We start from the raw sequence: 24931 nt of genomic DNA, 5'->3' as shown, positions 1-24931 counted from the left end.
GGAGAGAGAGAGAGAGGGAGAGAGAGAGGGGGAGAGAGAGAGGGGGAGAGAGAGAGGGGGAGAGAGAGAGGGGGAGAGAGAGAGGGGGAGAGAGAGGGGGGAGAGAGAGAGGGGGAGAGAGAGAGGGGGAGAGAGAGAGGGGGGAGAGAGAGAGGGGGAGAGGGGGAGGGAGAGAGAGAGAGAGAGAGAGAGATGAGAGAGAGAAAGGAGGGGGGAGAGAGAGAGAGAGAGAGAGAGAGAGAGAGGGGAGAGAGAGGGGGAGAGAGAGAGAGAGAAAGGAGGGGGAGAGAGGGGGAGAGAGAGAGGGGGAGAGAGAGAGGGGGAGAGAGAGAGGAGAGGGGGAGAGAGAGAGAGGGGAGAGAGAGAGAGAGGGGCGAGAGAGAGGAGAGGGGAGAGAGAGAGGGGGAGAGAGAGAGGGGAGAGAGAGAGGGGGAGGAGAGAGAGGGGGAGAGAGAGAGGGGGAGAGAGAGAGGGGGAGAGAGAGAGAGGGGGAGAGAGAGAGGGGGAGAGAGAGAGGGGGAGAGAGAGAGGGGGAGAGAGAGAGGGGGGAGAGAGAGAGGGGGAGAGAGAGAGGGGAGAGAGAGAGGGGGAGAGGGGGAGGGAGAGAGAGGGAGGGAGAGAGGGGGAGGGAGAGAGAGAGAGAGAGAGAGAAGAGAGGAGGAAAGGAGGGGGAGAGAGAGAGAGAGAGAGAGAGAGGGAGAGAGAGGGGAGAGAGAGAGGGGGGAGAGAGAGAGGGAGAGGGGGAGAGGGAGGGAGGGAGAGAAAGAGAGAGAGGGAGAAGGAGGAGAGAGAGACGGGGTAGAGGGGGGAGAGAAGGAGAGGACGGGAGAGAGAGAGAGAGAGAAGGAGGAGAGAGACGGGTAGAGGGGGAGAGAGAGGGGGAGGAAGGAGAGGACGGAAGGAAGAGAGAGAGAGAGAGAGAAGGAGGAGAGAGGGGGAGAGAGAGAGAGAGGGGGGGAGAGAGAAGAGGAAGGAGAGGGAGAGAGGGGGAAAGAGGGGAGAGCAAGAGAAAAAAAAAAGGAGGAAAACGAGAGAGATTAAAAATGAATAGAAAGAGAAGAAAACAAGAGAAAAGTACAAGAGGAGAGGAAGACAAGAGAGAGTATAAAAAAAAGCAAGAAAGAGAGAAGAAAATAACAAGGAAGACAAAGTAGAAAAGAGAGAGAAGAGAAAACAACGCCAAAGAAAGAAAGAAAGAAAGACAAAAAAAAAAAACAGAACAAGACAGAAGAAAACAAGAGGAAAGATAGAGAGAAAAACAAGAGAATGAGGAAAACGAACAAAGAGAATAGTAAAGGACAATGAGGAAAGCAAGAAGAGAACGAGAAAGAGAATAAATGAGATAGAGAAAAGAAAGAACACGAGAGCATGAGAAAATGAGGGAGAGAATTGATAAAAAAAATGGGGGGAAAAAAACAAGTTGTAATTTTCACATTCCTTCAGCTGTTTTTTCCAAAATGCCTTAGTATCCATCATAAGGATTTTTTTCCCGACATTTCATGCTGCCTGAATAATGTGTTAGATATCGATCTACATACACATACTATAGGTAGCAAGCAGAGAGACTGTTTATTCCTTCTAGAGGAGAGTTAATTTGCATACAGTTTTTTCCTAGGGAGCATTGCCTGTTGGGGCCATGTGCCCACGGGAGATCGTACCTGCGGACGTTTCTGCAGGTGTTTCCGCAGGTTCACACAGCTGCTCCCCGGAATCTGCAGCTATCCATTGCTGCGGTATTTCTGCAGAGTTGTTGCGGTAAACCTGCGGATTTCGTGTGGAATTCCCGCCCTGTATCTCCATAGTGGAGGAGCGGGAATTCCGCAGATAATTCCGCAGTGAATAATGGACATGCAGTTACGTGCGGCTGCGGGAAATTCGCAGCATTTTCCGCAGCCGCACATACCGCAGCATTGATACAGCACTCCCCAAATCCCATAAGATAACATGGGGAGTGTCTGTACTTGCGTAAACCCGCGGATTTATCTGGAAAATCTAGAAAGTCTGTGGCAAAATCCGCGGTTACTTTCTTCCTTGGGCACATAGCCTAAAGGCGGCGTCACACACAACAACGGATCTAACGATATATCGCCGGGGTCACGGATTCCGGACGCACATCTGGCATCGTTAGCGACGCCGTTGCGTGTGACAGCAAGGAACGACCGCTAACGATGGAAAATACTCACCTTATCGTGCATTGTTGACACGTCGTTCCTTTTTAAAAAATCGTTGATTGTAGAGGACGCTGGTTGTTCATCGTTCCCAAGGCAGCACACATCGCTCCGTGTGACACCTCGGGAACGACAACCTGCAGTTTACCTGCGGCCGCCGGCAATGAGGAAGGAAGGAGGTGGGCGGGATGTTACGTCCCGCTCATCTCCGCCCCTCCGCTTCTATTGGGCGGCCGCTGTGTGACGTTGCTGTGACGCCGAACGTCCCTCCCCCTTCAGGAAGAGGATGTTCGCCGCCCACAGCGACGTCGTTAGGGAGGTAAGTACGTGTGACGGGGATTAACGACATTGTGCGCCACGGGCAACAAATTGTCCGTGACGCACAAACGACGGGGGCGGGTACGATCGCACGATATATCGTACTGTGTGACGCTGCCTTAAGACTTCCTTCACTAGCCGGACCTCCACAAGCCGAACTAGTGCCTACAAGTCCCTGTGCTTCCAGAAGACCATCTTTCTCTGCAATTTTGGATGATCATCTCAAAAGTCACAATTTATATACTATATGTAGAGGAACAATATCTTTATAAAGAAGAGGGAGAAAAAAAAACAGCCAAAAAACCGTACCAATTGGAAATATTTCCCATGTAGTGTTCTGTCTACGGTATAAATTAGAACGATTAGGCGGCCTCTGTAAACCCGCAGGGAAGTGAACCTAAAGATGTCAGATCAGTAGAAAAGGAAAAAAAAAGCAGCCTAGAAATAGAAACGCAAAAGGAAAAACCTGAGAATGGCTCCGTGCCCCGCAGACATTCACGTTCTAGTTGGATATCTCCGGTCGCAGTTCAAAGAGGACTAATCCCATTGGTTTAATTATTAATTAAGGTGAATGTTCGGATAGTGAACAAGATGCTAATTACTGGGTCAAGATCTTTATTTCGGATTTGAAGAATTGACTCTGTGGCCAAATACTTCAGTTGTTGATTAACCCATAAAATATCCAGAAGGCAAAACACACAGAACGGCTCATAACCGCGTGCAATCATTTATGTGTTCAGTTTTCAGACAAAAATGGAATGTCTAACCTAAAAGGAATTGCTATTAAAAGGGGTACTTTGGGGGAAGTTAAAAAAAAATATATATATTCTACTGTCCCTGCCCAAATAAAAATAAACTATAAAGATCAGATCCATAGCGCTGTTCCCCGTCCTCACAGTACCTGTAATTCAGTGTGACATTGGAGCTGCTCCTTTGTGCTCCCCCTCATTTCTGGGACAACTGGGACTTCTTCAAGATAGCCACCTGCAGTCCAAGAATATGGGGCATGGTTATGCCCCCGTTATGTCCCATGTCCTCGGACAGAACAGAAACTAGGGGCCTGGATGTTAATAGACACCATAAGCATGCCATCTGATGATTGATACAACGTCCCAGAAATGAGGGGGAGCACCAAGGAGCAGGTTCAGCGTCTCACTAAATTACAGGTACTGTGAGGAAGTAGATGCATCTGAGGTCTTCATATCAGAATTATAGGCTGTAGACATGTATCACTTATTACAATGATTTATGATGGTTTTCCAATGTGTCTGTACAAAAAATAGTCTGTCAGTGATTTTTTAAAAAAATTGTTTAAAAGAACAGAGAGTCCTCAGTGGTTGATACCTTTTAATGGCTAACTGAAAAGATGGTAATAATTGCAAGCTTTCGAGACTACTCAGGTCTCTTCATCAGGCATGGTATAACACAAAATCTGAAGAGTCACGTATTTATACACAACAGGACTTAGAATAGTGCAGTAAAAAAAAAAAAAAAAAAAAAAAAAAAAGAACAAGTTATATGAAACAGAACTATCTCTATGGCAGGGGGACAAGCTGTTCTAGTGATTTTTTAATAATTAAAACTGTCCAGAAAAAAAATAAAAGCCAAGTTGGCAACCAAGGTCATCAGCTCTGTTTGAGCATCGCGGTCTAGACCATGATACACAGATGTTTGGATTCGACCTTATGCTAGCCCTGCTCATTTCTCACTAATGGAGAGCAAGTTTCAAATTCATCATATAAGTAAAGCCTGCTTTACACAATACGATATCACATACGATATCATATGCGATCGTACCCGCCCTCATCGTATATGTGGCACGTTCAATTTGTTGACCGTGTCGCACAAACGATTATTTCCCGTCACACGTACGTACCCTTCCATACGACCTCGATGTGGGCGGCGAACATCCACTTCCTGGAGTAGGAGGGGACGTTCGGCGTCACAGCGACGTCACGCGGCAGCCGGCCAATAGAAGCGGAGGGGCGGATATGAGCGGGACGTAAACATCCCGCCCACCTCCTTCCTTCCGCATTGCCAGCAGGAGCTGCGGGACGCAGGTAAGATCTGTTCATCGTTCCCGGGGTGTCACACACTGCGATGTGTGCTGTCTCGGGAACATTGAACAACCCGACTTGCAATTTTAAGGAAATGAACGACGTGTATGCGATGAACGGTTTTACAGTCAATCGCACGTAGCTGTCACACGCTACAACAACACTAACGGTGCCGGATGTGCGTCACTTACGACGTGACCCCGCCGACACATCGTTAGATTTGTTGTAGCGTGTAAAGCCCGCTTTACATATTTTGCTGTGAATCTGGATAGTGAAAGGACGTCACAACTCAAAGGAGGATAATGGTGAGCGGATGTCACAGCTCAAGTAAGAGGACGTCACAGCGAATCAGTGATGAATGGTTACCATCCGTATACCTATAGCCATATTGTCATGGCTCGGTTTGGGGATTCAATCCAGTGACCTGTGATTTCATGGTCAGTTCCCCTGTCTGCTGGGCTATTGCCTCTTCTGCTCTCTCCAAATGCTGATGGTTCTTATGATCTTTGTTTTCTTTTCTTGGTTTGCTTCTCTCCAGGTGTTTCTCATTTTCCCGTAAATGTTTGCCCCATCACATTGTGGGATGGGTTACATATGTTCACTTCTTACTGCACTTACAGGCTGGCTATACCACTATAGCCCTTCAACTTAGGGGTTTACCTTTATAGTAAACACTAGCTGAGTTCCTGTTGGGAGTTGTTGTGTTTTCCTTCACAGCCCCTACTCCTTTCTCCTTATTTGATCTTGTTTCAGTTTCTCTCACCCTGCGTTTCTGTTTGTTTCTGCACACCTTCCTCCCCCTGGTGCTTCCGGAGGCATGAGAAACTCCTCGACAGCGTTTTAGGGAGCCAGCTCCGAGGTGATGCTGTTAGTGGTGTGGCTAGGGTCTTTTAGTCTGTACAGGGATTACTTGGGTGTAGCTGCACCTTCCCCTTTTCCATTAACTGTGTATGAGAGATTTATGTTCATAACACATATTACACATAATGCTAGGTGTAGGGAGGTACCACACGAATGGCGAAAAGGAAGGGAAGGGGAACCCTGAATCTAGTAAAGGGGAGATGGTGACCACTGACCAATCCTATTGCTGTTCCCTGCGGTCCCTCACCACCATAGATAGGTTCCAGCAATAGAGATCTCTAGGTTCAGGTCTCAGGTGAGGAACCTAAATGGGAAACAGGTGAGATAAGCGCTTTGTCAACCCCACTAAACACTAAAGAAGACACAAGGAGGACACACAGGGAGAAAAAGCATGAACTACTTATCCACAGATAACTGAGGCAGAAGTTCAGCAAAGTTTCAGCAATGATACCACAGATGAGTGCAAGCAACCTGCTTGCATCCAGAGCTTGAAAGAACAGAATAATATCACCAGCACCAATCCAGGGAAGATGGCAGTATTTAAGCACTAGGGTAATACTGATAATCAGCAACTGGACAGAAGAAGAGCTCCACTGGGTCCTAAAGGGGAAGAGCTGAAAACCGAGTAGAAAAGCTACCTAGTACCATGAATACTAACAGCAGGAACAATAGAAAGTCAGGGAGCGTTTTGCACAGCTAAAACGCTGTGACCTTCTATTGTCAGAAACCACATGACTGCCTGTCACCTGTGACACACTCATGACACAAATATATATTGAGATTGCTATGTGTTAAAGAGCTTGAAGGGGTTGAATACAGTCCTAGAAGACCTCGGAGTGTCATACACATTTTTAAAGAGAATTAAAAAGGTTTTGGAGTGCCTTCAATTCCTTGCAAATCTAAAATTTTGGAAAGAAAAATTGGCAAATTCAAGTTTTAAAAGACTCGGTCACCTTGACCATCAAGACGTATATAAAACCTATAAAGCATTATAAAACAGGCATATATGTTTGGATATATTGCAAACATTTTTGGGAAGGGTGGGTGGAAAGGTATATTATTGATCGAGGAGCAATGATTCCTTGTGTAAGTGAATGATAGTGTAACGTTGTCCGAGAAGTACTGAACAATCTGATCTTTGTCTTTCAAGAGTCTTTGGGAGGGGAGGTTCGAATTTCGATGGAATTCGGCTAGGAGGTCCTCGACTGCCAAAACCAAAGTATAGCCTGGATCAACCTAACTAGTAAGAGTTGGGGCAAGACTAATCCAACAAAAGCAAATTTAGGTTTCCAGTCTACGAAGATTGGCCGTAAGATCCAACCGGACAATATCAACGCGAAGCCTCGCGGAGCCGTTAGAACACAAATGCACATAAATGTCCATTGGAAGTAAACTCCTCAGACATACAACTGTAACTATTAACTTGACCACGTAACATGAATTCCACACAAGTTTGTTACAACCTGCGACTTTGAAGTGACCGTTCTAGACCTGGTGCTAAAGTGTACTTCAAATATATAAAATCTCCCGAGACACATTCCAAACGGTGACTAGATTTTACGGCGCAGCAAGCTAAGAGGTCTAAAAATATAAAAAAAAAACCACCTAAAACTAAAAATAAGAATAATAAAAGACTAAACTTAAAGGGGTTTTCCTATCAGGGCAACACCTCTTCCAATTTAAGACTCCTATGTTTGAAGCTGATCTTTGAATCCACTGGCGATCAGCTGCTATGGTGAGGGAGATCCTGCATTTGCCTGGTGCCCAAAACTTTAGATGGAATTGGGCTCCAGCCAAATCTGTAGTGCCCCTGAAGCCATCAGGGAGCTACAAGGTACTGGATCTCCACCAGGATGCAGGGCCTACCCCCAGGGACCCAGAAGACCAGTGCCGGTAACAACAAAAACATTCCGGTTATTCCCTGTTTTTCCCCAAATTCCCATAGACTGGTACCAGACTTGGGTAGGACCCATGGATGGACACTTAGAGGTGGAGCTGATCCAGTCCACTAGACGACCAGCTGGGAGGGGCAGACAGTGGACAGTCAGACAAGCAGTCTGCAAGAGTCGGTGACAGAGAGAGGAAGTGAGCAGATGCACTGATAGGAGTGAGACAGTGAGCTGAGGGCCCAGTCAGTTAGTTGCCGGTGGAGTACTCCTGGAACTACGCACCGACGGAGTACAAAATCCTTGGTCAGGCAAATGCTCCAGGCAGACCTGATACAATCTGCACAGTGAGGGGACCATCAAGGACCTCACTGACCTTGAAGTTTGGGACTCAGTGGCAACGGGAGATCCGGGGACAGGACCAGAGACTCTGACCCCACAGGGTTCACACTACTGTCACACGGACTACCGTTAAGAGACTACCAGGAGGGGACCCCCAGTTGCTTCAAGCCACGGGGACCCACCAACCAAAGACAGGTGCAGGGGAAAGAAGCCACCAGGTTACTAAACCAGCACTGGGACTAAGGGAACCTGTGGTAAGCACCAGCCTTCCTCGGGTGACCAGTTTCCACCTTGCCGTGAGGAAAGGAACCAGTTACACTGCAACCCCTTGTGTGGCCTACCTTCTTTCAACACGCATCTACCTCACCTATCCTCTGGGGCCCGACCCTGCTTGTCGAGGGCCTAACATCCAGGCTGCCACCAACACCAGCCCCAGTAGAGAGAACTGTGCAGCGGCGGCTCCATCCACATAGCTCAAACCGCAAGTGGCGTTAGGTGTGAACTTTCATTTAATTCCCCTGTAAACAGTCTTTTTAAAAGCTCCCAGGGCACGGAACCGGGCAACGGCCACCAAATGATATTTCCCCAGTTATACACCGCCCGGGACCGAGTACCCCATAACCCTGGGCGACAAAAATCCACCAGCGATCAGCTGCTAGGATGGGGGGGGATCCTGCTGCTGTCTGGTGCTCAAAACATTAGATCAGAGTGGGCTGCAGCCAATGATCTGACCCTGTCCGATGTGTATAGGGGTCACCCGACTCTTCTTCAACGATGGTTTGGGCAGCTGAAATTTAAAACACTTACACCCCGATTAATCACTGCAGTTTTCCCACTTTGTTTGCTGTTTATTATTTGTGCTATCTTTTAAGTGGTCTTTCTTTTTTGACTTTTGTCCTAGACAACTTTTCTTTTCCAAATGTTTTAGCCCCGATTCATAAAATGTGAAATTTACCAAATGTGGTTTTTGGTTTTTATTTTGACACTTCTCACTCCAGTTCCTCCCCCAAACCTACTGGTTTCAATGTAATACGAGGATTTGCAACTTTTGGTGCTAAAGTAAAAAAAATGTGGCTAAAGAAAGTATATATAAAAAAAAAAAAAAAAGCATTTTTGGATATTTATGGAAAAAACATGTACAGTGTTCCCCAAATTGAAAAGCTTTGTACAAAAAAAAAATATCACCAGACGAAAAAATAAAATTGACGTCAATAAATCGCAAATGATGAATGGGCCCTTAATCTTTTGGTATTCAGGAAACAAAAGCCACTGCCAAAGTTGTCTGGCGGCAGCTTTCTCCCCTTGAAAATGCTGAGCGTTAATGTGCATGGAAGAATTGGTAGTGATTCGGCTGGCTACCTAAGGGGTATAAGCAAAATTAGGAGGAGTACAACCAAAGGGGCACTGGACATCCAGATTTTTAAAAACGGGTATAAAATGTGCCCAAACGACTGCATATCTATAAAACAACAAAAACAACAGTTAGCACTCTCCATCCGCGAGTCCAGCACCATCTCTCTGCCACTGCGCCGATCTCTGCGTTTTGGTGGCAGCAGTGACATCATAACTACAGCTGAGATCACCGCTGCAACCAATCACTGAGATCAGCAGCTCATGCCATCTATTTTAGCAGAGCCTCTGAGCTCAGTGAGTGACTGCAGCGGTCATGTGTGCTGTAATTGTAATGTTACTGCTGCAGCCAAAAACACAAAGACCAGTGCAGCAGCACTGGACCCGAGGAGGGCGAGTACCATCTGCACTAGTTGTTTTACATGTATGCAATCATTTGTGAACAGCTCTTTTTAGTAATGGCTACTTATTTATTGGTATTAAACCGTCCTCCTTATCGTGCTGTTCACATTTTGACATAATGAGACCAAGACGACACCTAACAATTGATCCGCAGCACCGTGCCATTGCGAGTCTTCAGGCAGGATGTTTTGAGATTGAAGTGGCTACTGAGCTTAGAGTGTCATCAGCAGGTTGAATAGAGATACAGAGAGACTGGAAAAGTCACAGAAAGGCAGAGAAGTCCTTTTCCCACATCCCACACTGATGACCGATTCAGTGTGATCAACGCCCTGCGGAACGGGATGATGAATGCCACACAACTCCAAAAACATTTAAGGGAGGTGAGAGGCCCCCCAAGTGTTGCGTCGCACAATTCGAAACCGCCAACATCTGCGTGGTCGACAACCTGCAAGGTACCTGACCACACCACCAGGCACAGGTGTCATCTACAGTGAATGAGGGACCAGGGGACCTCAGTGCTGGTCTGGTCACTGATGAGTCGATTCACTCCGAGCAGAAATGATGGCCGCCAACGATGGAGACCTTAGGGAGAGCTATGCATCGGCCTCTGCTGTCACCAGATGAGCCTTTGGTGGTGGTAGTGTTACAGTGAGGGCCGGTGTGTTAGTCAGCACAAAACGGCCCTACACTGTGTGAATGAGGCCTAACTTCAGATGCAGATTTGTTTCTTTGGGCAGTGGCACTAAAAACCTGTGTGGGAAACTTCCATGAATTGTAGTGGCTTTTGGTGCATAATCCATGCCAAATCCACCATATTGGATCCTACAGTTCACACAGACCCCCGACTATCTACCTGATCATGTACTCTTGCTTCTCTAATGTTCCATATACAGTACAGACCAAAAGTTTGGACACATCTACTAATTCAAAGAGTTTTCTTTATTTTCATGACTAGAATCACATTGAATGCATCAAAACTATGAATTAAGACATGTGGAATGAAATACTTAAAGAAGTGTGAAACAACTGAAAATATGTCTTATATTCTAGGTTCTTCTCAGTAGCCACCTTTTGCTTTGATTACGGCTTTGCACACTCTTGGCATTCTCTTGATGAGCTTCAAGAGGTAGTCACCAGAAATGGTTTTCCAACAGATTTGAAGGAGTTCCCAGAGATGCTTAGCACTTGTTGGCCCTTTTGCCTTCACTCTGCGGTCCAGCTCACTCCAAACCATCTCGATTGGGTTCAGGTCTGGTGACTGTGGAGGCCAGGTCATCTGGCGTAGCACCCCATTACTCTCTTTCTTAGTCAAATAGCCCTTACACAGCCTGGAGGTGTGTTTGGGGTCATTGTCCTGTTGAAAAATAAATGGTCCAACTAAACACAAACCGGATGGAATAGCACGCTGCTGCAAGATGCTGTGGTAGCCATGCTGGTGCAGCATGCCTTCAATTTTGAATAAATCCCCAACAGTGTCACCAGCAAAGCCCCCCCACACCATCACACCTCCTCCTCCATGCTTCACGGTGGGAACCAGCCATGTAGAGTCCATCAGTTCACCTTTTCTACAAAGACACGGGGGTTGGATCCAAAGATCTCAAATTTGGACTCATCAGACCAAAGCACAGATTTCCACTGCTCTAATGTCCATTCCTTGTGTTCTTTAGCCCAAACAAGTCTCTTCTGCTTGTTGCCTGTCCTTAGTAGTGGTTTCCTAGTAGCTATTTTACCATGAAGGTCTGCTGCACAAAGTCTCCTCTTAACAGTTGTTCTAGAGATGAGAAGGTGTGTCCAAACTTTTGGTCTGTACTGTATAGAGATCATCCTAAAAGGAAGCCTGGCATGATTTTTTTTACTAATGAAACTAGCGGTATGGCTGTATAGGTTGGATCACAGCAATAAAGACGATACCTGTCTGGTAGTGATCCGATGTGCCATCGCTGAGAAATCGAGCTTTAAATCCACATGCAAATTAGCTTGGAAGTGCATTGAGGGCGTGTAGATGTACTTTGCCACGCCCTCAATTGATTTCTAGGCTAATTTGCATGTTGCGTCAAAGCTAAATTTCTCAGCGCTGGCACGTCAGATCACCACAAGACAGGTATCATTTTTTTTGTTGATCTGGGACCTATACAGCCAAAACACTAGTTTGAAGGGTAAAATCTTCCTGAAAAATTCCACAAGAAATTACTCATTTTCTTATACAAATTTGCTGAAGTCTAGCGCTGTCTTCCGAGCCTGAAGGAACGCGCTGCGGTTGTTTTATAGGAACATTTTCCTGTGACTGTATTTTCCTGGTTAAAATGATGAATTAATCATTGACCGCAAGAGCTTTCTGTTGCTATGGGTGACGTTACTAATTGCCCAGGCATTAAAACCTCATAGAGAAAAAACATTTAGGCCGAAGAATTTAAGTAGAGGCCGAGCCCCATATAAAGTATGATTAATTACTCTGAATTTTCCTGTTTGCTCAGAGAAAGCCCCTCTCCTACCGGACTTCACACCATAAACAAAGGGAAGGTATGTGAGGGGGAAAGCCGAAAGCCCCAAACCTAAATTTCACAAGCCCTATGTTTGACGGGACATGGTTACGTCTTGAAAGGTCTTGTGACCGGTTGTGGACGTCATTTCTTCAGCCCTTTCTGGAGGATCTTACCAAAATCTTCACTACATCGGTGTCACGCTACGTATGGGGAAGTACCAAGCAAACAGCGAAAGGGAAGGGAAACCCCTATGTCTAGGGAATTAAAAGATGGTGACCCCAGACAAAACCTACAGCTGGTCCCTGGGGTTCCTCACCAGTCTAGATAGGTTCCTCACCTATGCGCCAAGCAGGATACCTGACCCTGGCTCACCCTTAAGGGGGCTTTACACGGTACGACCGATTGTGCAATTTCACAATCGATCGTACCCGCCCCCGTCGTTTGTGCGTCACGGGCAAATCGCTGCCCGTGGCGCACAAAGTCTGTAACCCCCGTCACACTACTTACCTCTCGTGCGACCTCGCTGTGGGCGGCGAACGTCCACTTCCTGGAGTGTTAGGGACGATCGGCGTCACAGCGACGTCACACGGCCGCCGCCGGCCAATGGAAGCGGAGGGGCGGAGATGAGCGGGACGTAAACATCCCGCCCACCTCCTTCCTTCACATAGCCGGCGGCGGCCGCGTGATGCAGGTGAGCTGCTGTTCATCGTTCCCGTGGTGTCACACGGAGCGGCGTGTGCTACCACGGAAACGATGAACAACTAAATTAAACGATATTATGGAACCTAGCGAGCTGTACACGACTCACGATTTGTGAGCGATACTGCGTCGCTAGGAGGTGTCACACAGGCCGGCATCATCAACGATGCCAGATGTGCGTCACAAAAACCGTGACCCCGACGATCTATCGCACGATAGATTGTCTGGTGTAAAGCAGCCTTTATCTGGACCCTAGGTAGAGAACGGATGGGATGAGCTCTTCGTCAACCCCAGTAAGAGCTAAAGGACACACAGTGATAAAAAACAAGGGAAAACAATGAACAGTATCTCTATTGCTGGACGCTAAATAGGGAACAGATGGGATGAGCTGTTCGTCTACCCCACTAAACACTATAGAAGACTCAAGGAGGACACATAGGGCAAAATGACACCAGTAGATGTTCAGCAAAGTTTTTAGCAATCATACCACAGAGGAGTACAAGCCACCTGCTTGCAACCAGAGCTGGAATGGACTGGAAAATATCACCAGCACCAGTCCAAGGAAGGAAAGGGTATTTAAGCACCAAGAGAATACTGATGATCAGCAGCTGGGTGGAAGGCGTGCTTCTGCTGGGTCCAAAAGAGAGAGATGAATCCAGCAGGAAAGCTACCTATACCAATGAATATTGGACAGCAGGAACAATGGAAAGTCAGGGAGCATTCTGTGCAGCCAAACGCTGTGACCTCCTATGGCCAGAATCCATATGACTGTCACCCGTGACACCTGGTTAATATAAGAGAGTGTAATATCGAAAAGATCAGAGTGGGGGATAGTGCATAGCCGTTATAAGTGGTCTTCTGAAAGAGTGTTGCTTAAAGGGGTACTCCCATCGCCAAGTTCTTATCCCAATACGTAGTAGGTGTAATAATAAAAATATTACCAAATACCTCCAATTAGAAATATAAGTCTCTTACCTCCTGTTCAGGGCATTGCAGGATCTTAAGTATCCATGGTTATAACCACTAGCAACTAGCTAAATGTGACTATATGCGTGGTTGTAAACATGGATACCCAAGGTCCTGCAATGCCCTGCACATGAGGAAGTGATATAGTGAATCAGAAGAACCATACTACATTTCTAATTGTAGGTACTTGCTAATACTAGGTGCTAAAAAAAGACAAACAGGGTTAACACACAAGGGAAAACAATAAAGAACTTATCTCCAGTTGACTCAGACAGGAACTACAACAAGCACCAAGTTTCTTCAGATGTATGCAAACCGAGTGCTAGCACTGAAAACTTGATAAAGGTACATGAAATATGACCAGCACCAAGTAATAAGAAGTTGAGGTATATAAAAGGAAGAAGAGAAGTACTAATGAAAAGCAGCTGACAGGCAAAGGAACACCACAGGGTCCTAAAGGGAAAGGGATGCAAACCAAGCAGAAATGATAGGTCAGGGATCAGTTTGCGCAGCCAAACACTGACCTTCTATAGCCGGACACCACAGGACAGAAACATAACTAATCAGGAGAACTATACTACATTTCTAATTGGAGGTATTTGCTAATATGATCATTATTACACCTACTACATATTGGGATAGGATCTTGAAGATGGAAATACCCCTTTAATGAAACTCAGACTTTTGAAGTTATTTCCATCCTTAGCATCTCCTTCTAAAGCCTGCTTTACACGGGACGACCAATCGTGCGATTTCACGATCGATCGTACCCGCCCCCGTCGTTTGTGCGTCACGGGTAATTGATTGCTCGTGGCGCACAAAGTCGTAAACCCCCCGCCACGCGTACTTACCTCCCGTGCGACGTCGCTGAGGGCGGCGAACATCCACTTCCTGAAGTGGGAGGGACGTTTGGCGTCACAGCGACGTCACTCAGCGGCCGCCCAATAGAAGCGGAGGGGCGGAGATGAGCGTGACGTAAACATCCCGCCCACCTCCTTTCTTCCGCATTGCCGGCGGGTGCCGCAGGACGGAGATAAGCTGCTGTTCATCGTTCCCGGGATGTCACATGGAGCGGCGTGTGCTACCCCGGGAACGATGAGCAACCGGCGCCATTTTGATTAAACGAGATTATGAAACCGAGTGACGAGTACACGACTCACGATTTGTGAGCGATACTGCGTCGCGCGGAAGTGTCACACAGCCCGACGTCACAAGCGATGCCGGATGTGCGTCACAAAAACCGTGACCCCGACGATCTATCGCACGATCCGTCGTCTCGTGTAAAGCACCCTCAAGAGTAAACATTTGACCACATTACCAATGATATCTTGCTATATCGCGATATGACATTGCGATCTTTTATTTTGGGCCACGCAGTAAAGGAACATGTTCAACGCCTATTGTCTTCATCGGAACTGTTCAATACTTCATTTCACCTGCGGGGGAGCTGTAGGGAAACTGAGCACTTGATGCTGATGTCCCTCTTGCATTATAGCTAATTATAAAGACTCTATGTCTTAGGAAATCCGTAAAAAAAGATAAAGTGAAAAATTTTCCCCTGAACCATGTTTCGGGGGCCAATATCAAAGCCGTTGCCCAGGCGGTGTGTCCCTAACAAGTCAGACACCATCAGCAATGTCCTCTCTCCTTAAAAATCCAATAATAAACGAATTTGCGCTTCACCAATTCAGATCTTTGCATCGCGCTCTGCAGGAATCTCTCAAGGTTTTGATTTTCCGATCCTATTCTAGACTGCGCTAAACCAGGTATTCCGGGGGAAAAATGGCCGGGATTAAAGGGAGACACAGATATATAGTGAGGTTTAGCAGCGAGCAGGAGCTCGGCTTCTCAAACGCAAGCTTTTAAGGCTAATGGGCGCCTTTGATGTGGACGGCATTAAATAAATGGAGATGAAGCTGTTCAGCTAAAGGTTTTCTGTAGACCTGGTTTACAAAGTGTTTTATTCATTTATATAGAGTCGTGAATATGGACCCGGCTGTCAGACATATGGGAACGGGCTAAAAGGTCATATATAGATTAATAGATGAACATATCCATAGTGCGGGGTAAAATGGTTAATCCGGTAAAGGTTTCTGGTAATCCACTTGTGAAAAATCTCAATCCCAATGGCTGATTAACATACTACAGAGAATGGAGTCACTCTACATTGGCCACGGGCTGACAGAGACATGACACCCAGGGGGAGACATGGGGCGAGCCGAAAGGTCGAGGGTATTCGGAGGAGACAGGGGTCAATGGAAAGGTGGGGATGCTTGGGGGCGGGCAGAAAAGCGATGCACAGGGGAGAGACGGGGGTCTGACGGAGAGGTGGCGTCCAGGGGAGAGATGGGGGCTGATGGAGAGGTGATGCACAGGGAAGAGATGGGAGCTGACTGAGAGGCGGCACCCAGGGGAGGAACAGGGGCTAACAGAGAGCTAGCGCCCAGGGGAGGGACAGGGGCCCAATGGAGAGGAAGTGCCCAGGGGAGGGACAGGGCCCGACGGAGAGGCAGCACCCAAGAGAGGGACAGGAACCCAAAGGAGAGGCGGGCCCAGGGGAGGGACTGGGGCCTCATGGAGAGGCAGCACCCATGAGAGGGACGGGGCCTGATGGAGAGGCGGCGCCCAGGGGAGGGACGGGAACCCAAAAGAGAAGCGGGCCCAGGGGAGGGACGGGGGCCCGATGGAGAGGCAGTGCCCAGGGTAAAGGCGGGGACCCGACAGAGAGGCGTCACCCAGGTGAGAGACGGGGGAGTGACAGAGAGGCGGCACCCAGGGGAGGGATGGGGGCTCAACGGAGAGGCGGCACCAAGGGGAGCGACAGGGGCTTGACAGAGGTAGCGCCCAGGGGAAGGACGTGGGCCCGACAGAGAGGCGGCACCTAGCGGAGGTACAGGCGCCCGACGGAGAGACGGCGCCAGAGGAGGGACAGCATTCAGAGGAGAGAAGGGGGTGGATAGAGAGGCGGAGCCCAGGGAAGGAATGGAAGCCAACGGAGTGGCGGCGCCCATGGGAGAGAAAGTGGTGGACGGAGAGGGGCACCCAGGGGAGGGATAGCGGCCAGCAGAGAGGCAGCACCCAGTGGAGAGAAGGGGGTGGACAGAGAGGCGGAGCACAACAGCACATAGTGACTCACTACAGAGGAGGCCATTCATTACCATTACAATAGTGTACAATCTAAAAAGAAAAATGTTTCTCCTTGAGGCAAGTGACATGCCAGAGTAAGGAGACTTACAGGCCATGCAATGCTCCTCTGGGAGATTAAATATGCCTGGTGAGATATACTGGACTATCACAGGGAAGCTATAGCATTGCCTTGAAACAAACAAAAAAAAAATTAAAATTAATCAATGTCATTAAGCAGTCCTGCACATACCGGCCGCTCAGGAAAACCTAGACGTCACATTCCTCGCCGTCTCCATGCAAAATACCTCTGCAGTCATCTCAGCTAAGTAATGTTATTCATTACAAGTACTTAACAAATAGACCCATAAGCCGCAGACAGGTAAAAATAACTCACAATTACCAGATTGTTACCCTAACCTGGGGGACGCCTATAAAAACCAATACTAACAGAACGCAACGCCATTTCTCACTCAGCAGCCAGTCAGCTGTCGTTGTTCACTTTTACCATCTATCAATAAAGATCGCTGTATCTAAAAAAAAAAAAAGTTGATTCCCAAAGCGACCAATCAGATGACAGCTTTTGTATTTGCCCTGTACCTGAGAACATGAAAGCTGCATCCTGATTGGTTGCTATGGGCCACTTATTTCCTTATGTCGTTGGTTACTATGAGCGAGGCCGGTGTTTAGGCCCTGACTGCATATTGTCAGACATTATAAAAGTACCCTTAAAAAGGAGTTAAAAACATAAAACTTGTTCACAAGAGACCTTTGTACATGAACGTCTTTTAACTGCTTGTGATTTCTAAAAATGGCAAGGGGTTAAAAGAAGAGACAAGTCCATTCTTCTAGCGTTTAGGAAACCACCCACCCCTCCCCCCAAAAAAATGCCAGAGATTCTTGAATTTTTTTTACCATGATCCTAAATACGACCAGTCAGGTAGTTTCCAACTACCTACCTGTTGTGCCCGGTGCCCATCTCCGCCAGCATAGAGTGGTCACAAACAGTTCCTGCCGGCAATTCGACAGCTTCCGCTGAGGACACGTTGACAGTGCAGCAGCTTCTCTTCCGCTCTGCTCTGTCGACGGGATGTGACTACAAACGTCATGTTGATTGACAGCTGGCTCCCCACTGCTTAACTGCAGGGAGCCAGCTGTCAATCACAATGACGCCAGAAGACACACCCTGTCGACAAAGCAGCCCAGAAGAGAGAGAGCTGCTATGATGGCGTAGAACAGGTGAATCGTGAGAAAGTCAGCGTCAGGTAGAACAGGTCAATAACATAGAGCAGTCCTCGCCGTGACAAAGGTGGTGGATGCCTCCCGGCTGGTATTATAAGATGTGATGTGCCCTGCCTAGCTCACCTACCAATGTGGAAGTTAACAGAGCCAGACTTACCACTAAACGGACAACCCATTCTTAAATGCTTTACTCCTCCATGTAAAATAAAAGTAACAGACAGTGATGAGCAAGCATTACCATGCACGGGTGCTCTGTACTCGCTACTAGTGATGAGTGGGCACTACCATGCACGGGTGCTCTGTACTCGCTACTAGTGATGAGTGGGCACTACCATGCACGGGTGCTCTGTACTCGCTACTAGTGATGAGTGGGCACTACCATGCACGAGTGCTCTGTACTCGCTACTAGTGATGAGAGAGTACTACCATGCACGGGTGCTCAGTACTCGTAACTAGTGATGAGCGAGCACTACCATTTTGAACTTTCATGCTTTTTTCATGCCATGATTTTGAGCTTTTATGCATCTTTCATGCATGCTTTCCACCAGTCTTTCACATTGCTTTTGGGTGACCTTATGCCACTCTTGGTGCAAAAATGTAAGCAGGTTTTCAATGGGGTTCAGGTCTGGAGATTGGGCTGACCATTACAGGGTTTTGGTGTGGTGGTCCTTCATCCACACATTGATTGACCTATGTATGTGGCATGGCACATTGTCCAGCTGGAAAAAACAACAGTCCTCAGAGTTGGGGAACATTGCCTGAGCAGAAGGAAGCAACTGTTTACCAGGATAACCTTGTTTGCGGCTTGAGTCATACATCCTTTGCAAAGATATTTGTTGAATTTTCTTTATCTATTTTTCAGCCTTGCCCAACACCTGGTTGTCTAATGGTTAGACGGAGACCGGAGAGGTGTATACGCCACAGTGTCTTGCACCCACTTTGAAATTTGGTGGAGGATCGGTGATGACTGGGGGGTGCTTCAGCAAGGCAGGAATTGGGCAGGAATTGGAGAGGTTAATCTTTGTGAAGGACGTATGTCTCAAGCCGCATACAAGGTTATCCTGGAAAAACAGTTGCTTCCTTCTGCTCAGGCAATGTTCCCCAACTCTGAGGACTGTTTTTTCCAGCAGGACAATGCGCCATGCCACACAGCTAGGTCAATCAATGTGTGGATGAAGGACCACCACATCAAAACCCTGTCATAACCAGCCCAATCTCCAGACCTGAACCCCATTGATAACCTGTGGAATGTAATCAAGAGGAAGATGGATAGTCACAAGCCATCAAACAAAGAAGAACTGCTTACATTTTTGCACCAGGAGTGGCATAAGGTCACCCAAAAGCAGTGTGAGACTGGTGGAAAGCAGCCAAGACGCAGGAAAGCTGGGATTAAAAATCATGGTTATTCCACAAAATATTGATTTCTGACTCTTCCTGAGGTAAAACATTATTAGTATTGTTGTTTCTAAATGATTATGAACTTGTTTTCTTTGCATTATTTGTGCATTGTTTTGTTATTTTGACCATTTCTCATTTTCAGAAAAAAATACAAAACTTATTGCTTGGAAATTCGGAGACGTCAGGAGTTTATAGAATAAAAGAACAATTTACATTTTACTCAAAAATATAAAGAGGAAAAACTGACAATCTTGCAGTGGTCTCTTAATTTTTGCCAGAGCTGTGTAAATATATACATACACACACATAAATATATATGTACACACAGTATATATATCATATACAGTATCTCTATCTATACATATGGATATATATATATATATACACACATACACTTATTTCTCTCTCTCTCTATCTATAATATATATATATATATATATATATATATATATATATATATATATATATACTGTGTGCAGAATTATTAGGCAAATGAGTATTTTGATCACATGATGCTTGTTATACATGTTGTCCTACTCCAAGCTGTATAGGCTGAGAGCCAACTACCAATTAAGTAAATCAGGTGATGTGCATCTCTGTAATGAGGAGGGGTGCGGTGTAATGACCTCAACACCCTATATAAAGGTGTGCTTAATTATTAGGCAACTTCCTTTCCTTTGGCAAAATGGGTCAGAAGAGAGATTTGACAGGCTCTGAAAAGTCCAAATTGTGCGATGTCTTGCAGAGGGAGGCAGCAGTCTTGAAATTACCAAACTTTTGAAGCGTGATCACCGAGCAATCAAGCGTTTCATGGCAAATAGCCAACAGGGTCGCAAGAAGCGTGTTGGGCAAAAAAGGCGCAAAATAACTGCCCATGAATTGAGGAAAATCAAGCGTGAAGCTGCCAAGATGCCATTTGCCTCCAGTTTGACCATATTTCAGAGCTGCAACGTTACTGGAGTATCAAAAAGCACAAGGTGTGCCATACTCAGGGACAGGCCAAGGTAAGGAAGGCTGAAAAACCACCACCTCTGAACAAGAAACATAAGATAAAACGTCAAGACTGTGCCAAGAAATATCTGAAGACTGATTCCTCAAAGGTTTTATGGACTGATGAAATGAGAGTGACTCTTGATGGGCAGATGGATGGGCCAGAGGCTGGATCAGCAAAGGGCAGAGAGCTCCGCTCCAACTCAGATGCCAGCAAGGTGGAGGTGGGGACTGGTATGGGCTGGTATCATCAAAGATCAACTTGTGGGACCTTTTCAGGTTGAGGATGGAGTGAAGCTCAAATCCCCCTGCAAGACATCTCACAATTTTGGACTTTTCAGAGCCCGTCAAATCTCTCTTCTGACCCATTTTGCCAAAGGAAAGGAAGTTGCCTAATAATTAAGCACACCTTATATAGGGTGTTGATGTCATTACACCGCACCCCTCCTCATTACAGAGATGCACATCACCTGATTTACTCCCAGACCTACTGCCAGTTTCTGGAAGACAACTTCCTCAAGCAGTGGTACAGGAAGAAGTCGGTATCGTTCAAGAAAAACATTATTTTCATGCAGGACAATGCTACATCACATGCATCCAACTACTCCACAGCGTGGCTGGCCAGTAAAGGTCTAACAGATGAAAAAAATAATGACATGGCCCCCTTGTTCACCTGATCTGAACCCCATAGAGAACCTGTGGTCCCTCATAAAATGTAAGATCTACAGGGAGAGAAGACAGTCCACCTCTGGGAGCAGTGTCTGGAGGCTGTGGTGGCTGCTGCACGCAATGTTGATCGTAAACGGATCAAGCAATGACAGAATCTATGGATGGTCGGCTGCTGAGTGTCATCAGAAAAAAAAGGGGCTATATTAGTCACTAATTTTTTGGGGTTTTGTTTTTGCATGTCAGAAATGTTTATTTCTACATTTTGTGCAGTTATATTGGTTTACCTGGTGAAGATAAACAAGTGAGATGGGAATAGATTTGGTTTTTATTAAGTTGCCTAATAATTCTGCACAGTAATAGTTACCTGCACAAACAGAATCCTCCTAAGATAGCCAAATCTAAAAAAAAAAACCCTCCAACTGCAAAAAATATTAAGCTTTGATATTTATGAGTCTTTTGGGATGATTGAGAACATAGTTGTTGATCAATAATAAAAAAAAAAATCCTCCAAAATACAACTTGCCTAATAATTCTGCACACGGTGTGTCTGTATAATATATATATATATATATATATATATATATATATATATATATATATATATTATATTATATTATATATATATATGCATTTTTTAATTTATTTCTTTATTTAAAGGTAGCGTCACAAGATGCGTTTTCTCCGCCGCACGTATACAGGTCATTGTGCAGACACACAAGCATGTTTTCCCAAGACTGGCATGTATGAATGGGCGACTCCTGCGAGAAGTATCTGTACTTTAAGGACAATTATCAGACACAGCAGGGGCCCTCGGCCAATAAACACCAGGGCTGCGGGGCCGGCAGCTGTAAATCTGCATTAATCGGTTCAGGAATTCAGCTATTTACGAAGATTTAACAGTGCAAACAAATAGGGACCCCGGCCAAATATTTCTTCTCCATGTTCTTCCTCCTACCTTCGCATTGCTTCCCCTCGCCCTTATACCCCGGCTTGCAGATACATTTGTAGGATTTCGGGGTATTCTGGCAGATGGCGTCGATGTGGCAGTCGTCCGTGCCCTCTGCACACTCGTCACTGTCTGCAATGAAGAAGGGGTTAATTAATGATGGGGACACTATAATGAATGAGGGGGGAGCTCACTATATATATATATATATATTATTTTTTATTTCAGATAAAAAAAAAAACATGCCAGCGAAAGGGGGGGGGGGCACAGGTGAAACAAAGGGGTCGTCTCGTAGCCGCACGTAGAAAAATATCATTAAATGGTTAAAGGAAATGGTTCTGGGCGAGATTGGCCCGTCTGCAGACAATGACAGGACGATGTGACAAACACGGCTAACGGAAACGATTAAGAAATAACAAATCAATAGACAGATGTAGCAGAGCTGAGTTTGTTAAGTCACTTATCACTTTCCCAATGCAATAGATGACTAGAAATGACGCAGAATTAGCAAACAAATTCAGCTCTGCTACATCGGTGCCGATTTATACACAGAGGTCGGAGCCACTTCTGGCAGAATCGCAAAGGTGGACATGATACAATATCGTAAAACAACAAAATCGGCTCTGCTATACGTGTATACACTCGCATGATGGATCTATATACAGAAAAAAAAAAAAGATATAGGGGCTTAGTAACAGACAATGATGTAGCAGAGCTAATTAGGTTCACGTTCATTCAGGACATTATCACTAGTAGTTATGGCACGGAGCACTTTAAATGACAAAGTCAGCTCTGCTACATCAGGTACAGTGCGACAGGGAAACATCCAGGAGTCGTTCAGACGAGAGGATCATATGGACGTGAGCGTCCGAGGGAAAATCGGAGCGCGATCTGACCAACGTCATCCGATACGGCCGCTCAGATGACAGTTTTTTCACACGGTGTCTATGGGTGCGCAGAAAAAGACATCGGATCCCGCACAGAACAGCAGTCTGCCATCCGACTGTTACACACACAGTTCAGTGATTAACCAGGGAAACTTTATTTTATCAGGTGCATCGTAAAATATCTATGTATAGGGAAAAAACGGACGCTGCCGAGACGCAAGAGGCAGACACACGGACGACAAGTGGGGAGGATGAAAGATGGATGGAAAGAATGATGTAGGAAGGAAGGATGGATAGACAGATAGAAGGAAGGAAGTAAAGAAGGAAGGAAAGATGGAGAGAAGGAAGGAAAGATGGATAGAAGGAAGGAAAGATGGATAGAAGGAAGGATAGAAGCATGGATGGAAGGATGGATAGAAGGAAGGAGAGATGGATGGATAGAAGGATGGATAGAAGCATGGATTGAAGGATGGATGGATAGAAGGAAGGAAAGAAGGAAGAAAAGATGGAGAGAAGGAAGGAAAGATGGATAGAAGGATGGATAGAAGTAAGGAAGGATAGATAGAACTAAGGATGGATGGATAGAAGGAAGGATGGATAGAAGGATGGATAGAAGGATGGATAGAAGGATGGATAGAAGGATGGATAGAAGGATGGATAGAAGGATGGATAGAAGGATGGATAGAAGGATGGATAGAAGGATGGATAGAAGGATGGATAGAAGGATGGATAGAAGGAAGGATGGATAGGACAAAGGAAGGATGGATAAGAGGAAGGAAGGTTGGTTGGATAGAAGGAAGAATGGATGAAAGGATAAAAAGGATGGAAGGAAGGATGGATAGAAGGAAGGAAGGATGGAAGGTAGGAAGGATGGATAGAAGGTAGGAAAAAAGGATAGAAGGATGGATAGAAGGAAGGATGGAAGAATGGCTGGAAGGATGGATAGAAGGAAGGAAGGATGGATAGACAGAAGGATGGGTAGAAGGATGGGTAGAAGGATGGGTAGAAGGATGGAAAGATGGATAGAAGGAAGGAGAGATGGATGGATGGAAGGATGGATAGAAGGAAGGAGAGATGGATGGATAGAAGGAAGGAAAGATGGATAGAAGGAAGGAAAGATGGATAGAAGGAAGGAAAGATGGATAGAAGGAAGGAAAGATGGATAGAAGGAAGGAAAGATGGATAGAAGGAAGGAAAGATGGATAGAAGGAAGGAAAGATGGATAGAAGGAAGGAAAGATGGATAGAAGGAAGGAAAGATGGATAGAAGGAAGGAAAGATGGATAGAAGGAAGGAAAGATGGATAGAAGGAAGGAAAGATGGATAGAAGGAAGGAAAGATGGATAGAAGGAAGGAAAGATGGATAGAAGGAAGGAAAGATGGATAGAAGGAAGGACAGATGGATAGAAGGAAGGAAAGATGGATAGAAGGAAGGACAGATGGATAGAAGGAAGGACAGATGGATAGAAGGAAGGACAGATGGATAGAAGGAAGGAAAGATGGATAGAAGGAAGGATAGAAGGATGATGGATAGAAGGATGGATAGAAGGAAGGATGGATAGAACTAAGGATGGATGGATAGAAGGAAGGATGGATAGGACAAAGGAAGGATGGATAAGAGGAAGGAAGGTTGGATATAAGGAAGAATGGATGAAAGGATAGAAGGATGGAAGGAAGGATGAATAGAACTAAGGATGGATGGATAGAAGGAAGGATGGATAGGACAAAGGAAGGATGGATAAGAGGAAGGAAGGTTGGATATAAGGAAGAATGGATGAAAGGATAGAAGGATGGAAGGAAGGATGAATAGAAGGAAGGAAAGATGGATAGAAGGAAGGAAGGATGGATAGAAGGAAGGAAGGAAGGATGAAAGGTAGGAAGGATGGATAGAAGGAAGGAAAAAAGGATAGAAAGATGGAAAGAAGGATGGATAGAAGGAAGGATGGAAGGATGGATAGAAAGAAAGAATGAAGGATGGATAGAATGAAGGATGGATAGAAGGAAGGAAGAAAGGAAAAAAAGGATGGAAAGAAGGATGGATGGATAGAAGGAAGGATGGATAGAAGCAGGGATAGAAGGAAGGATAGAAGTATGTATAGAAGGATGGAAGGTAGGAAGGATAGAAAGATGGAAGGATGGATGGCT

At 46.0% G+C, this 24931-nt stretch overlaps 1 protein-coding gene across 2 annotated transcripts in view; it reads right to left on the bottom strand.

Moving 5' to 3' along the window:
* Positions 1–24931, bottom strand: part of SCUBE1 (signal peptide, CUB domain and EGF like domain containing 1) — a 349647-nt gene that overhangs the window by 322818 nt on the left and 1898 nt on the right. For both annotated transcript variants that reach the window (XM_075344232.1, XM_075344233.1), the window contains exon 2: positions 21910–22032. In XM_075344232.1, coding sequence (XP_075200347.1) covers positions 21910–22032 — 123 coding nt within the window. The remainder of the gene's footprint in view (positions 1–21909; positions 22033–24931) is intronic.

Source organism: Anomaloglossus baeobatrachus, chromosome 4, assembly GCF_048569485.1.
Source record: "Anomaloglossus baeobatrachus isolate aAnoBae1 chromosome 4, aAnoBae1.hap1, whole genome shotgun sequence".
In the NCBI taxonomy this organism is placed as follows: Eukaryota; Metazoa; Chordata; class Amphibia; order Anura; family Aromobatidae; genus Anomaloglossus; species Anomaloglossus baeobatrachus.
This window is presented reverse-complemented; position numbering and strand designations above follow the sequence as displayed.